General features: G+C 49.2%; 1 protein-coding gene across 1 annotated transcript in view; it reads right to left on the bottom strand.

The window, feature by feature from the left end:
* Positions 1 to 478: 478 nt before the first annotated feature.
* Positions 479 to 17,266, bottom strand: part of LOC146019710 (uncharacterized) — a 45,996-nt gene continuing 29,208 nt past the window's right edge. Inside the window, exons 7-10 of the mRNA XM_083152200.1 lie at positions 8,016 to 8,141; positions 7,729 to 7,890; positions 7,567 to 7,650; positions 479 to 2,721 (exon numbers count right to left, since the gene is read on the bottom strand). Coding sequence (XP_083008326.1) covers positions 856 to 2,721; positions 7,567 to 7,650; positions 7,729 to 7,890; positions 8,016 to 8,141 — 2,238 coding nt within the window. The 3' untranslated portion in view covers positions 479 to 855. The remainder of the gene's footprint in view (positions 2,722 to 7,566; positions 7,651 to 7,728; positions 7,891 to 8,015; positions 8,142 to 17,266) is intronic.

Genomic DNA, 17,266 nt, shown 5'->3' with positions numbered 1-17,266 from the left:
TCACCCGGCAAGCAGAATGGCGCACATCACCCGGCTAGTAGAATGGCGCACGTGCGCAGGTCACCCGGCAAGCAGAATGGCGCACATCACCCGGCTAGTAGAATGGCGCATGTGCGTAGGTCACCCGGCAAGCAGAATGGCGCACATCACCCGGCTAGTAGAATGGCGCACGTGCGCAGGTCACCCGGCAAGCAGAATGGCGCACATCACCCGGCTAGTAGAATGGCGCACGTGCGCAGGTCACCCGGCAAGCAGAATGGCGCACATCACCCGGCTAGTAGAATGGCGCACGTGCGCAGGTCACCCGGCAAGCAGAATGGCGCACATCACCCGGCTAGTAGAATGGCGCACGTGCGCAGGTCACCCGGCAAGCAGAATGGCGCACATCATGCAGCTAGCAGAATGGCGCAGGTCACTTCATATTCCATTCCCCAGAATGTGGCGTAGTTCTTACAGAGGCGGCTCATAACACCAGACACACAATTTACTCAACACTTTATTTTCATGAAAGAATTACAGGAACTTCTGTAGAAACATGTCCAGAGACTAGAGGCTCTAGAACCAAAAGACCAAGGCGTACCCAGCCTCAGGTCATACCTTCGGTTACCTGTCTAATACTACAGGGCCCAACAACCCCAAATACCTGCAAGTCCACATAACACCTGATACCCCGGCAATGAAATGGAGTCACGTTCTTCGCATCCACTTTGCATAGATTGTGTTTCTCAGTAATGGGGCTGTGGCACACAGAGAACACGCAGTCGGTCCCAAAGTTTGGGGGCGATCATTCGGGCCCTTTCACCTGTTCCCCCAGTCACGTGGGATGAAACATAGCCTGCTGCTTAATGTTGCCCCTCACGTTTTGGCCTTTCTGCCTCTGTGGCTGTTAAGGAGTGGGGGGCGCGATGAGCGAGTGTTACTGGCAGGGTTAGCGGTGAGGGAACTGCGCAGAACACGTTCTGCAGGGGGACAGTGACGCTTTCTACTCCCAACGTTTTGCCTCTCGCTGGAGCTGCCATGGGGGGAGGATGAAGGAGGGCTCGGAGAACTCACACTAGGAGGCTTACGTCTCTTGTTGGAAACTTTATCTTTTACAGTCACAGAATGGGGAGAGCGTCCCCGGGGGCTAGCGGAAGTTGTGCCAGTGTTCTTTGTGATTGCAGGAGGTGTGTTGTTTGTCTGCATTCGAGTCCTGGCACTACGGGTCAAAGGGGCCCTTATAATGATCTCCTCATCTCCAGAGGAGTCATCTGTATCAGTAAGGGAAGAAGTTGGCTCCCTTGCCTCCAAGCTTTCAGACTTAGGTGGTTTTCTCTGAAGGGTCCTTGTGACCTGGGGACTGGGAGTTCTGTCTGGAGAACTGTCCAATCGGTCATTGTGAGAAATGGGACTGGAGTTCACTTTGGGCACTGCATGTAACTTTGGGGGGCGACCACGTTTCCGCTTTGGTGGGGTGACCGGCTCATCCACGCCACTGCTGCTTGTGCCCTCCCCACCCACCAAAGGAATGTTGGAAGATTCATTAGGAATGATGGCGTTCGTGGTGGGAGCAACTGAATCAACTTTTATGGGGGTGGTTTCTGTAGTGTCCAACTGAGAAACATTAGGATTAGAGTCTCTATGAAACAGAACGGAGGACATTGGGGAGGCAACAACAGGGGAAGCAACAACAGGAGAAGCTTCACGTCTTTTCGGGGGGCGGCCTCGCTTCCTTTTCTCAATAGGTGAGCTGCTTTCACTTTCTGAGATGAGCTTAAAGGAAGAGCTAGGACTGCCCGGAGTGCGCACTCTCACCGGTCCCCGCTCAGCGACTCTTCTGGGGGGAGAAGTGTCGAGCTCAGGAGAAATGTGAGAGCAAGACTCCATAGGAAACATTGGCATGTCCACAGGGACAGCAGTGGGAGACAGGTCTGATCTGGGCTTTGGAGGCCTTCCTCTCTTTCTCTTTGGTGGAGGGCTTCCTGCCTCGGAGTTCTCAGAGAGGAGATTTTGAGGGGGGCTCTGTGAACCAGGAACACTAGGACTTTTAGCTCCATTGTCTGTGATTGGTGGCTGCCCTCTTCCCCTGCTCTGGCGTCGGGGGGTGGGAAGCCGTTCCTGCAACACAGTAACAAGTCGCCCTGGCAAGCGCCTGAGCACTTTTGCTGTGGGCGAGTTGGAGTTTGCACCGGCAAGAAAAATCTCACAGTCAGCAGTAACTTTCCTCCGTGGTGTGCGTGGTGGAGCGGTCTCCTCTGGGGACATACGTGAAGGGCTATCGAGCACATTCTCTGTACTTGGCACTGACAAGTCTCCTGCTTCCATAGGAACAGCCTCTACTTCTGTGTTGGGGAGCGCGGGATGAATACTTGCGTGCTCTGTAAGGGACTCTGCTGCGGCTGGTGCGGTGCTGTTCGGGGGCTCTGTGACTGGACTGGGAGCTTCCTGCTCTGGGACACTCTGTGGTGTGGGCGTCTGTGGGGCTGGATCACACACATCGTTCTGTGATGAAGATGCAGCGGCCGGAATAGGTGGGCTCTCTGTAACATCTGCATTCTCTGTTACTCTGCTTCCTCTCAGTCTCTCGCTCACACGGACACCGACACGTTCTGACGACCTGGCAGGCGTTGGAGTACGCACCCGGCGATTCCTTCTCATCTCATCCTCCCATTTCTCCTCAGCAATCTGTCCTCCCTCATCCTTAGCAAGAAACAAATCTTTCCGAGCAGCTTCCACTTGTTCCTGAAAGTGACACATCAGAGTCAGTGTTGTCGACATGGAGCAGTCACACCGCTATGTAATAACACGTCAGCGTGGCAGACGCGGAGCAGTCACACCGCTATGTAATAACGCGTCAGTGTGGCAGACGCGGAGCAGTCACACCGCTATATAATAACACGTCAGTGTGGCAGACGCGGAGCAGTCACACCGCTATATAATAACACGTCAGTGTGGCAGACGCGGAGCAGTCACACCGCTATATAATAACACGTCAGCGTGGCAGACGCGGAGCAGTCACACCGCTATATAATAACACGTCAATGTGGCAGACGCGGAGCAGTCACACCGCTATATAATAACGCGTCAGCGTGGCAGACGCGGAGCAGTCACACCGCTATATAATAACGCGTCAGCGTGGCAGACGCGGAGCAGTCACACCGCTATATAATAACACGTCAGCGTGGCAGACGCGGAGCAGTCACACCGCTATATAATAACACGTCAGCGTGGCAGACGCGGAGCAGTCACACCGCTATATAATAACGCGTCAGCGTGGCAGACGCGGAGCAGTCACACCGCTATATAATAACACTTCAGCGTGGCAGACGCGGAGCAGTCACACCGCTATATAATAACACGTCAGTGTGGCAGACGCATAGCAGTCACACCGCTATATAATAACACGTCAGTGTGGCAGACGCGGAGCAGTCACACCGCTATATAATAACACGTCAGTGTGGCAGACGCGGAGCAGTCACACCGCTATATAATAACACGTCAGTGTGGCAGACGCATAGCAGTCACACCGCTATATAATAACACGTCAGTGTGGCAGACGCATAGCAGTCACACCGCTATATAATAACACGGCAGTGTGGCAGACGCGGAGCAGTCACACCGCTATATAATAACACGGCAGTGTGGCAGACGCGGAGCAGTCACACCGCTATATAATAACACGTCAGTGTGGCAGACGCAGAGCAGTCACACCGCTATATAATAACACGTCAGTGTGGCAGACGCAGAGCAGTCACACCGCTATATAATAACGCGTCAGCGTGGCAGACGCGGAGCAGTCACACCGCTATATAATAACACGTCAGCGTGGCAGACGCGGAGCAGTCACACCGCTATATAATAACACGTCAGTGTGGCAGACGCGGAGCAGTCACACCGCTATATAATAACACGTCAGTGTGGCAGACGCGGAGCAGTCACACCGCTATATAATAACACGTCAGTGTGGCAGACATGGAGCAGTCACACCGCTATATAATAACACGTCAGTGTGGCAGACGCGGAGCAGTCACACCGCTATATAATAACACGTCAGTGTGGCAGACGCGGAGCAGTCACACCGCTATATAATAACACGTCAGTGTGGCAGACGCGGAGCAGTCACACCGTTATAATAACAAGTCAGCGTGGCAGACGCGGAGCAGTCACACCGCTATATAATAACACGTCAGTGTGGCAGACGCGGAGCAGTCACACCGCTATATAATAACACGTCAGTGTGGCAGACGCGGAGCAGTCCCACCGCTATATAATAACGCGTCAGCGTGGCAGACGCGGAGCAGTCACACCGCTATATAATAACGCGTCAGCGTGGCAGACGCGGAGCAGTCACACCGCTATATAATAACACGTCAGTGTGGCAGACGCGGAGCAGTCACACCGCTATATAATAACACGTCAGTGTGGCAGACGCGGAGCAGTCACACCGCTATATAATAACACGTCAGTGTGGCAGACGCGGAGCAGTCACACCGCTATATAATAACACGTCAGTGTGGCAGACGCGGAGCAGTCACACCGCTATATAATAACACGTCAGTGTGGCAGACGCGGAGCAGTCACACCGCTATATAATAACACGTCAGTGTGGCAGACGCGGAGCAGTCACACCGCTATATAATAACACGTCAGTGTGGCAGACGCGGAGCAGTCACACCGCTATATAATAACACGTCAGTGTGGCAGACGCGGAGCAGTCACACCGCTATATAATAACACGTCAGTGTGGCAGACGCGGAGCAGTCACACCGCTATATAATAACACGTCAGTGTGGCAGGCGCGGAGCAGTCACACCGCTATATAATAACACGTCAGTGTGGCAGACGCGGAGCAGTCACACCGCTATATAATAACACGTCAGTGTGGCAGACGCAGAGCAGTCACACCGCTATATAATAACACGTCAGCGTGGCAGACGCGGAGCAGTCACACCGCTATATAATAACACGTCAGTGTGGCAGACGCGGAGCAGTCACACCGCTATATAATAACACGTCAGCGTGGCAGACGCGGAGCAGTCACACCGCTATATAATAACACGTCAGTGTGGCAGACGCGGAGCAGTCACATCGCTAGATAATAACACGTCAGTGTGGCAGACGCGGAGCAGTCACACCGCTATATAATAACACATTAAAGCGGCAGACGCGGAGCAGTCACAACGCTAGATAATAACACGTCAGTGTGGCAGACGCGGAGCAGTCACACCGCTATGTAATAAAGTGTCAGAGCGCGGAGCAGTCACACCGCTATGTAATAACACGTCAGCGTGGCAGACGCGGAGCAGTCACACCGCTATATAATAACGCGTCAGTGTGGCAGACGCGGAGCAGTCACACCGCTATGTAATAACACGTCAGCGTGGCAGACGCGGAGCAGTCACACCACTATATAATAACACGTCAGTACGCGGAGCAGTCACACCGCTATGTGATAACACGTCAGAGCGCGGAACAGTCACACCGCTTTGTAATAACGTATCAGAGTGCGGAGCAGTCACACCGCTATGTAATAACACGTCAGTCAGTATGGCAGGCACGGAGCAGTCACACCGCTATATAACAACACGTCAGAGCGCGGAGCAGTCACACCGCTATGTAACAACGCGTCAGAGCGCGGAGCAGTCACACCGCTATGTAATAACGCGTCAGAGCGCGGAGCAGTCACACCGCTATGTAATAACGCGTCAGAGCGCGGAACAGTCACACCGCTATGTAACAACGCGTCAGAGCGCAGAGCAGTCACACCGCTATGTAACAACGCGTCAGAGCGCGGAACAGTCACACCGCTATGTAACAACGCGTCAGAGCGCGGAGCAGTCAAACCGCTATGTAACAACACGTCAGAGCGCGGAACAGTCACACCGCTATGTAACAACGCGTCAGAGCGCGGAGCAGTCAAACCGCTATGTAACAACACGTCAGAGCGCGGAGCAGTCAAACCGCTATGTAACAACACGTCAGAGCGCGGAGCAGTCCCACCGCTATGTGATAACGCGTCAGAGCGCGGAGCAGTCACATCGCTAGATAATAACACGTCAGTGTGGCAGACGCGGAGCAGTCACACCGCTATATAATAACACGTCAGACGCGGAGCAGTCACACCGCTATGTAATAACGCGTCAGAGCGCGGAGCAGTCACACCGCTATGTAATAACGCGTCAGAGCGCGGAGCAGTCACACCGCTATGTAACAACACGTCAGAGCGCGGAGCAGTCACACCGCTATGTAACAACGCGTCAGAGCGCGGAGCAGTCACACCGCTATGTAATAACGCGTCAGAGCGTGGAGCAGTCACACCGCTATGTAATAACGCGTCAGAGCGCGGAGCAGTCACACCGCTATGTAACAACGCGTCAGAGCGCGGAGCAGTCACACCGCTATGTGATAACGCGTCAGAGCGCGGAGCAGTCACACCGCTATGTGATAACGCGTCAGAGCGCAGAGCAGTCACACCGCTATGTAACAACGCGTCAGAGCACGGAGCAGTCACACCGCTATGTAATAACGCGTCAGAGCGCGGAGCAGTCACACCGCTATGTAACAACACGTCAGAGCGCGGAGCAGTCACACCGCTATGTAACAACGCGTCAGAGCGCGGAGCAGTCACACCGCTATGTAACAACGCGTCAGAGCGCGGAGCAGTCACACCGCTATGTGATAACGCGTCAGAGCGCAGAGCAGTCACACCGCTATGTAACAACGCGTCAGAGCACGGAGCAGTCACACCGCTATGTAATAACGCGTCAGAGCGCGGAGCAGTCACACCGCTATGTAACAACGCGTCAGAGCGCGGAGCAGTCACACCGCTATGTAATAACGCGTCAGACGCGGAGCAGTCCCACCGCTATGTAATAACGCGTCAGAGCGCGGAGCAGTCACACCGCTATGTGATAACGCGTCAGAGCACGGAGCAGTCACACCGCTATGTAACAACGCGTCAGAGCGCGGAGCAGTCACACCGCTATGTAATAACGCGTCAGAGCGCGGAGCAGTCACACCGCTACGTAATAACGCGTCAGAGCGCGGAGCAGTCACACCGCTATGTGACAATGCGTCAGAGCACGGAGCAGTCACACCGCTACGTAATAACGCGTCAGAGCGCGGAGCAGTCACACCGCTATGTAATAACGCGTCAGAGCGCGGAGCAGTCACACCGCTATGTAATAACGCGTCAGAGCGCGGAGCAGTCACACCTCTATGTAACAACACGTCAGAGCGCGGAGCAGTCACACCGCTATGTGATAACGCGTCAGAGCGCGGAGCAGTCACACCGCTATATAATAACGCATCAGAGCGCGGAGCAGTCACACCGCTATGTGATAACGCGTCAGAGCGCGGAGCAGTCACACCGCTATGTGATAACGCGTCAGAGCGCGGAGCAGTCACACCGCTATGTAACAACGCGTCAGAGCGCGGAGCAGTCCCACCGCTATGTGATAACGCGTCAGAGCGCGGAGCAGTCACACCGCTATGTAACAACGCGTCAGAGCGCGGAGCAGTCACACCGCTATGTGATAACGCGTCAGAGCGCGGAGCAGTCACATAATAATACATGCTTTGTATTACCTCAGCCTGTTTCAGTTCTTCTTTGCTGACTTCTTCTAAGGAAGCCTCCAGGTAATACATTGCGTATCGCTCGATAGGAGTCAGCTACGGAGACATCAGTGTGTTAGCACCATTACAGCGTCATCACCCAGCACAGCCCCAGTCACCCACAGGACACGTTACCTGCTCCACCAAAGCGGAGATCTCCTGCTCTGCCCGACTCTGTTCCTCCTCCTCGGCCTCCAAAGGAATATTCTCATTAAACTCTGCCAGGTCTGCCACCTGCTCTGCACGGACCAGCGAGGCGGCCAGTGTGTCCTCCTCATCTTCTGCCCCACACAGAGCCTGCCCAGGACAAGCACATACGACACGTCAGGTTAATACTCCCATGCCACATGGAAAAAGCCCCCACAGACCGATCCAACCGCTGAGCCCACCAGCTACATATCCCCCCCCCCCAACTGATGTACCTGTTCCAGAATCTGAGCTTGTCCCGTGCTGTTCGTGTCTTCTGAGCTGGGATCTGGGGAAGCCACGCGCGTATCTGCATCTTTTCGGGTTATGTCTTCCATGTCAAACAACTCCCTGATTGTGTGCTGAGAGAGAGGTGAATGTCTCCATTAGCTGTTGCATTTAACCACATTCATGACCACTTGGGGTTTGTTATGTGCTGTAAATTACCAAAGTAATGCTGAGGGTAACAGAAATGACAATGAAACGCGCCAGAACCATAAGTCCTGTGTGCTATAATGACAGGGGAACACTACTAATGACATATTAGCTGCTGAGGCCCAAACATTCCTCGGTTACACATGTACAAGGCCGCGGCAGTCTCCATGCGCTATTTATTCTTCAAGTCACGTCAGGGACCACAGGCTTAACACTGGGTAGTTAAGTGGGAGAGAGACCACCAGCACCTAAGAGGTTAAACTTCTTCTGCCTCCCAGGCAAGTTTTTTGGTGCTTGCAGGAGCCAATATGCGCATTAATTCTTACACTGACTGGTGTCAGTGACAGGGCAGCAGCGCAGGGGGACTATCAGAATCCAGCACTGCTGCTCCATCACCTGGGCCTGGTGGCTGCAGCACCACGCGTCAGTGAGTGACCGCAGCCGGCCCAGGGCAGTCGGGAGACCACAACCAGGAGCTGTAGCGGTTGTACAGCCTGTCGTTGGGGTCTGCCGGGCTGCACTAACAAGCAGACTGATGATCCATCACCTGCACTAGTTGGACCACCAGGGAAAAAGTGAGGGCAGCAGCACCTGTAGCAGGTCTGCCCGGCACCAGATCCCCATCATTTTACCGGCGCTGTATGAGTCACTTCCCTGGCGGCCATTAGTAGGGGGAGTGGGCTCTCCTCACACAGCCCTTCCCCCGGGGACAGTAGGCGGCATAACCCACAGCGCTTCCCGCCATTGGTACTTCCTGCCCATAGCACATGCAGCAGGGACACAGAGAGCTCTACAACAGCCACCCGGTGATCCACTCCTTCACTGCCAGAGAACCTGGGCCAGTCCTGCTGTACCTCCATTGTATGCCTGCTGTGTATTGTGTACTGCATTACCACTATCACTGCCTGTCAGCAGCACTATACTGTGTTCTCTGTACCATATAGGCTGCCGGTCTGTCATTGCATTGTATGCCTGTATGCTTGCTGTGTATTGTGTACTGCATTACCTCCATCACTGCCTGTCAGCACTATACTGTGTTATCTGTACCATATAGGCTGCCTGTCTGTCATTGCATTGTATGCCTGCTGTGTATTGTGTACTGCATTACCTCTATCACTGCCTGTCAGCACTATACTGTGTTACCTGTACCATATAGGCTGCCTGTCTGTCATTGCATTGTATGCTTGCTGTGTATTGTGTACTGCATTACCTCCATCACTGCCTGTCAGCACTATACTGTGTTATCTGTACCATATAGGCTGCCTGTCTGTCATTGCATTGTATGCCTGTATGCTGTGTATTGTGTACTGCATTACCACTATCACTGCCTGTCAGCACTATACTGTGTTACCTGTACCATATAGGCTGCCTGTCTGTCATTGCATTGTATGCCTGCTGTGTATTGTGTACTGCATTACCACTATCACTGCCTGTCAGCACTATACTGTGTTACCTGTACCATATAGGCTGCCTGTCTGTCATTGCATTGTATGCCTGCTGTGTATTGTGTACTGCATTACCTCTATCACTGCCTGTCAGCAGCACTATACTGTGTTATCTGTACCATATAGGCTGCCTGTCTGTCATTGCATTGTATGCCTGCTGTGTATTGTGTACTGCATTACCTCCATCACTGCCTGTCAGCACTATACTGTGTTACCTGTACCATATAGGCTGCCTGTCTGTCATTGCATTGTATGCCTGCTGTGTATTGTGTACTGCATTACCACTATCACTGCCTGTCAGCACTATACTGTGTTATCTGTACCATATAGGCTGCCTGTCTGTCATTGCATTGTATGCTTGCTGTGTATTGTGTACTGCATTACCACTATCACTGCCTGTCAGCACTATACTGTGTTATCTGTACCATATAGGCTGCCTGTCTGTCATTGCATTGTATGCCTGTATGCTGTGTATTGTGTACTGCATTACCTCTATCACTGCCTGTCAGCACTATACTGTGTTATCTGTACCATATAGGCTGCCGGTCTGTCATTGCATTGTATGCCTGCTGTGTATTGTGTACTGCATTACCTCTATCACTGCCTGTCAGCACTATACTGTGTTATCTGTTCCATATAGGCTGCCTGTCTGTCATTGCATTGTATGCCTGTATGCTTGCTGTGTATTGTGTACTGCATTACCTCTATCACTGCCTGTCAGCACTATACTGTGTTCTCTGTACCATATAGGCTGCCTGTCTGTCATTGCATTGTATGACTGTATGCCTGCTGTGTATTGTGTACTGTATAACACTATCACTGCCTGTCAGCACTATACTGTGTTCTCTGTACCATATAGGCTGCCTGTCTGTCATTGCATTGTATGCCTGCTGTGTATTGTGTACTGCATTACCTCTATCACTGCCTGTCAGCACTATACTGTGTTATCTGTACCATATAGGCTGCCTGTCTGTCATTGCATTGTATGCCTGCTGTGTATTGTGTACTGTATTACCTCTATCACTGCCTGTCAGCACTATACTGTGTTATCTGTACCATATAGGCTGCCTGTCTGTCATTGCATTGTATGCCTGTATGCTGTGTATTGTGTACTGCATTACCTCTATCACCGCCTGTCCGCACTATACTGTGTTATCTGTACCATATAGGCTGCCGGTCTGTCATTGCATTGTATGCCTGCTGTGTATTGTGTACTGCATTACCGCTATCACCGCCTGTCAGCAGCACTATACTGTGTTATCTGTACCATATAGGCTGCCGGTCTGTCATTGCATTGTATGCCTGCTGTGTATTGTGTACTGCATTACCACTATCACTGCCTGTCAGCACTATACTGTGTTATCTGTACCATATAGGCTGCCTGTCTGTCATTGCATTGTATGCCTGCTGTGTATTGTGTACTGCATTACCTCTATCACTGCCTGTCAGCAGCACTATACTGTGTTATCTGTACCATATAGGCTGCCTGTCTGTCATTGCATTGTATGCCTGCTGTGTATTGTGTACTGCATTACCTCTATCACTGCCTGTCAGCACTATACTGTGTTATCTGTACCATATAGGCTGCCTGTCTGTCATTGCATTGTATGCCTGTATGCCTGCTGTGTATTGTGTACTGTATAACACTATCACCGCCTGTCAGCACTATACTGTGTTATCTGTACCATATAGGCTGCCTGTCTGTCATTGCATTGTATGCCTGCTGTGTATTGTGTACTGCATTATCACTATCACCGCCTGTCAGCAGCACTATACTGTGTTACCTGTACCATATAGGCTGCCGGTCTGTCATTGCATTGTATGCCTGCTGTGTATTGTGTACTGTATAACACTATCACTGCCTGTCCGCACTATACTGTGTTATCTGTACCATATAGGCTGCCTGTCTGTCATTGCATTGTATGCCTGCTGTGTATTGTGTACTGCATTACCTCTATCACTGCCTGTCAGCAGCACTATACTGTGTTATCTGTACCATATAGGCTGCCTGTCTGTCATTGCATTGTATGCCTGCTGTGTATTGTGTACTGCATTACCTCTATCACTGCCTGTCAGCACTATACTGTGTTATCTGTTCCATATAGGCTGCCTGTCTGTCATTGCATTGTATGCTTGCTGTGTATTGTGTACTGCATTACCTCTATCACTGCCTGTCAGCACTATACTGTGTTATCTGTACCATATAGGCTGCCTGTCTGTCATTGCATTGTATGCCTGCTGTGTATTGTGTACTGTATAACACTATCACTGCCTGTCAGCACTATACTGTGTTATCTGTACCATATAGGCTGCCTGTCTATATCACTGCATTGTATGCCTGTATGCTGTGTATTGTGTACTGTATAACACTATCACTGCCTGTCAGCACTATACTGTGTTATCTGTACCATATAGGCTGCCTGTCTGTCTTTGCATTGTATGCCTGTATGCTTGCTGTGTATTGTGTACTGTATAACACTATCACTGCCTGTCAGACGTATACTGTGTTATCTGTACCATATAGACTGCCTGTCTGTCATTGCATTGTATGCCTGTATGCTTGCTGTGTATTGTGTACTGCATTACCGCTATCACTGCCTGTCAGCAGCACTATACTGTGTTATCTGTACCATATAGGCTGCCTGTCTGTCTTTGCATTGTATGCCTGTATGCTTACTGTGTACTGTATAACACTATCACTGCCTGTCCGCACTATACTGTGTTATCTGTACCATATAGGCTGCCTGTCTGTCATTGCATTGTATTCCTCTATGCTTACTGTGTACTGTATAACACTATCACTGCCTGTCCGCACTATACTGTGTTATCTGTACCATATAGGCTGCCTGTCTGTCATTGCATTGTATTCCTGTATGCTTACTGTGTACTGTATAACACTATCACCGCCTGTCAGCACTATACTGTGTTATCTGTACCATATAGGCTGCCTGTCTGTCTTTGCATTGTATGCCTGTATGCTTACTGTGTACTGTATAACACTATCACTGCCTGTCAGCACTATACTGTGTTATCTGTACCATATAGGCTGCCTGTCTGTCTTTGCATTGTATGCCTGTATGCTTACTGTGTACTGTATAACACTATCACTGCCTGTCAGCACTATACTGTGTTATCTGTACCATATAGGCTGCCTGTCTGTCTTTGCATTGTATGCCTGTATGCTTACTGTGTACTGTATAACAATATCACTGCCTGTCAGCACTATACTGTGTTATCTGTACCATATAGGCTGCCTGTCTGTCATTGCATTGTATGCCTGCTGTGTATTGTGTACTGTATAACCACTATCACCGCCTGTCAGCAGCACTATACTGTGTTATCTGTACCATATAGGCTGCCTGTCTGTCTTTGCATTGTATGCCTGTATGCTTACTGTGTACTGTGTACTGTATAACACTATCACTGCCTGTCAGCACTATACTGTGTTATCTGTACCATATAGGCTGCCGGTCTGTCACTGCATTGTATGCCTGCTGTGTATTGTGTACTGTATAACACTATCACCGCCTGTCAGCACTATACTGTGTTATCTGTACCATATAGGCTGCCTGTCTGTCTTTGCATTGTATTCCTGTATGCTTACTGTGTACTGTATAACAATATCACCGCCTGTCAGCACTATACTGTGTTATCTGTACCATATAGGCTGCCTGTCTGTCTTTGCATTGTATGCCTGTATGCTTACTGTGTACTGTGTACTGTATAACACTATCACTGCCTGTCAGCACTATACTGTGTTATCTGTACCATATACGCTGCCTGTCTGTCTTTGCATTGTATGCCTGTATGCTTGCTGTGTATTGTGTACTGTATAACACTATCACTGCCTGTCAGCACTATACTGTGTTATCTGTACCATATAGGCTGCCTGTCTGTCTTTGCATTGTATTCCTGTATGCTTACTGTGTATTGTGTACTGTATAACACTATCACTGCCTGTCAGCACTATACTGTGTTATCTGTACCATATAGGCTGCCTGTCTGTCTTTGCATTGTATTCCTGTATGCTTGCTGTGTATTGTGTACTGTATAACACTATCACCGCCTGTCAGCACTATACTGTGTTATCTGTACCATATAGGCTGCCTGTCTGTCTTTGCATTGTATGCCTGTATGCTTACTGTGTACTGTATAACACTATCACTGCCTGTCAGCACTATACTGTGTTATCTGTACCATATAGGCTGCCTGTCTGTCTTTGCATTGTATGCCTGTATGCTTGCTGTGTACTGTATAACACTATCACTGCCTGTCAGCACTATACTGTGTTATCTGTACCATATAGGCTGCCTGTCTGTCTTTGCATTGTATGCCTGTATGCTTACTGTGTACTGTATAACAATATCACTGCCTGTCAGCACTATACTGTGTTATCTGTACCATATAGGCTGCCTGTCTGTCATTGCATTGTATGCCTGCTGTGTATTGTGTACTGTATAACCACTATCACCGCCTGTCAGCAGCACTATACTGTGTTATCTGTACCATATAGGCTGCCTGTCTGTCTTTGCATTGTATGCCTGTATGCTTACTGTGTACTGTATAACACTATCACCGCCTGTCAGCACTATACTGTGTTATCTGTTCCATATAAGCTGCCTGTCTGTCTTTGCATTGTATGCCTGTATGCTTACTGTGTACTGTATAACACTATCACTGCCTGTCAGCACTATACTGTGTTATCTGTACCATATAGGCTGCCTGTCTGTCTTTGCATTGTATGCCTGTATGCTTACTGTGTACTGTATAACACTATCACCGCCTGTCAGCACTATACTGTGTTATCTGTTCCATATAAGCTGCCTGTCTGTCTTTGCATTGTATGCCTGTATGCTTACTGTGTACTGTATAACACTATCACCGCCTGTCAGCACTATACTGTGTTATCTGTTCCATATAAGCTGCCTGTCTGTCTTTGCATTGTATGCCTGTATGCTTACTGTGTACTGTATAACACTATCACCGCCTGTCAGCACTATACTGTGTTATCTGTACCATATAGGCTGCCTGTCTGTCTTTGCATTGTATTCCTGTATGCTTACTGTGTACTGTATAACAATATCACCGCCTGTCAGCACTATACTGTGTTATCTGTACCATATAGGCTGCCTGTCTGTCTTTGCATTGTATGCCTGTATGCTTACTGTGTACTGTGTACTGTATAACACTATCACTGCCTGTCAGCACTATACTGTGTTATCTGTACCATATACGCTGCCTGTCTGTCTTTGCATTGTATGCCTGTATGCTTACTGTGTACTGTATAACACTATCACTGCCTGTCAGCACTATACTGTGTTATCTGTACCATATAGGCTGCCTGTCTGTCTTTGCATTGTATGCCTGTATGCTTGCTGTGTACTGTATAACACTATCACTGCCTGTCAGCACTATACTGTGTTATCTGTACCATATAGGCTGCCTGTCTGTCTTTGCATTGTATGCCTGTATGCTTACTGTGTACTGTATAACACTATCACCGCCTGTCAGCACTATACTGTGTTATCTGTTCCATATAAGCTGCCTGTCTGTCTTTGCATTGTATGCCTGTATGCTTACTGTGTACTGTATAACACTATCACCGCCTGTCAGCACTATACTGTGTTATCTGTACCATATACGCTGCCTGTCTGTCTTTGCATTGTATGCCTGTATGCTTACTGTGTACTGTATAACACTATCACTGCCTGTCAGCACTATACTGTGTTATCTGTACCATATAGGCTGCCTGTCTGTCTTTGCATTGTATGCCTGTATGCTTACTGTGTACTGTATAACACTATCACCGCCTGTCAGCACTATACTGTGTTATCTGTTCCATATAGGCTGCCTGTCTGTCTTTGCATTGTATGCCTGTATGCTTACTGTGTACTGTATAACAATATCACCGCCTGTCAGCACTATACTGTGTTATCTGTACCATATAGGCTGCCTGTCTGTCATTGCATTGTATGCCTGTATGCTTGCTGTGTATTGTGTACTGCATTACCGCTATCACTGCCTGTCAGCAGCACTATACTGTGTTATCTGTACCATATAGGCTGCCTGTCTGTCATTGCATTGTATGCCTGCTGTGTATTGTGTACTGCATTACCTCTATCACTGCCTGTCAGCACTATACTGTGTTATCTGTACCATATAGGCTGCCTGTCTGTCATTACATTGTATGCCTGCTGTGTATTGTGTACTGCATTACCTCTATCACTGCCTGTCAGATGTATACTGTGTTATCTGTACCATATAGGCTGCCGGTCTGTCATTGCATTGTATGCCTGTATGCTGTGTATTGTGTACTGCATTACCGCTATCACTGCCTGTCAGCAGCACTATACTGTGTTATCTGTACCATATAGGCTGCCGGTCTGTCATTGCATTGTATGCCTGTATGCTGTGTATTGTGTACTGCATTACCTCTATCACTGCCTGTCAGCACTATACTGTGTTATCTGTACCATATAGGCTGCCTGTCTGTCATTGCATTGTATGCCTGTATGCTTACTGTGTACTGCATTACCGCTATCACTGCCTGTCAGCACTATACTGTGTTATCTGTACCATATAGGCTGCCTGTCATTGCATTGCATGCCTATTGTGTATTGTGTACTGCATTACCTCTATCACTGCCTGTCAGCAGCACTATACTGTGTTATATGTACCATATAGGCTGCCTGTCTGTCATTGCATTGTATGCCTGTATGCCTGCTGTGTATTGTGTACTGCATTACCTCTATCACTGCCTGTCAGCACTATACTGTGTTATCTGTACCATATAGGCTGCCTGTCTGTCATTGCATTGTATGCCTGCTGTGTATTGTGTACTGCATTACCTCTATCACTGCCTGTCAGCACTATACTATGTTATCTGTACCATATAGGCTGCCTGTCTGTCATTGCATTGTATACCTGCTGTGTATTGTGTACTGCATTACCTCTATCACTGCCTGTCAGCACTATACTGTGTTATCTGTACCATATAGGCTGCTGATCTGTCATTGCATTGTATGCTTGCTGTGTATTGTGTACTGCATTACCGCTATCACTGCCTGTCAGCACTATACTGTGTTATCTGTACCATATAGGCTGCCTGTCTGTCATTGCATTGTATACCTGCTGTGTATTGTGTACTGCATTACCACTATCACTGCCTGTCAGCACTATACGGTGTTATCTGTACCATATAGGCTGCCTGTCTGTCATTGCATTGTATGCTTGCTGTGTATTGTGTACTGCATTACCGCTATCACTGCCTGTCAGCACTATACTGTGTTATCTGTACCATATAGGCTGCCTGTCTGTCATTGCATTGTATGCCTGTATGCCTGCTGTGTATTATGTACTGTATAACACTATCACTGCCTGTCAGCACTATACTGTGTTACCTGTACCATATAGGCTGCCTGTCTGTCATTGCATTGTATGCCTGTATGCTGTGTATTGTGTACTGCATTACCACTATCACTGCCTGTCAGCACTATACTGTGTTACCTGTACCATATAGGCTGCCTGTCTGTCATTGCATTGTATGCCTGTATGCCTGCTGTGTATTATGTACTGCATTACCTCTATCACTGCCTGTCAGCACTATA

This window comes from Crinia signifera, chromosome 7, assembly GCF_055691185.1.
Source record: "Crinia signifera chromosome 7, ASM5569118v1, whole genome shotgun sequence".
NCBI lineage: Eukaryota > Metazoa > Chordata > Amphibia > Anura > Myobatrachidae > Crinia > Crinia signifera.
Note: the sequence above shows the minus strand (reverse complement) of the source record. Positions and strands in the feature narration are given on the sequence as shown.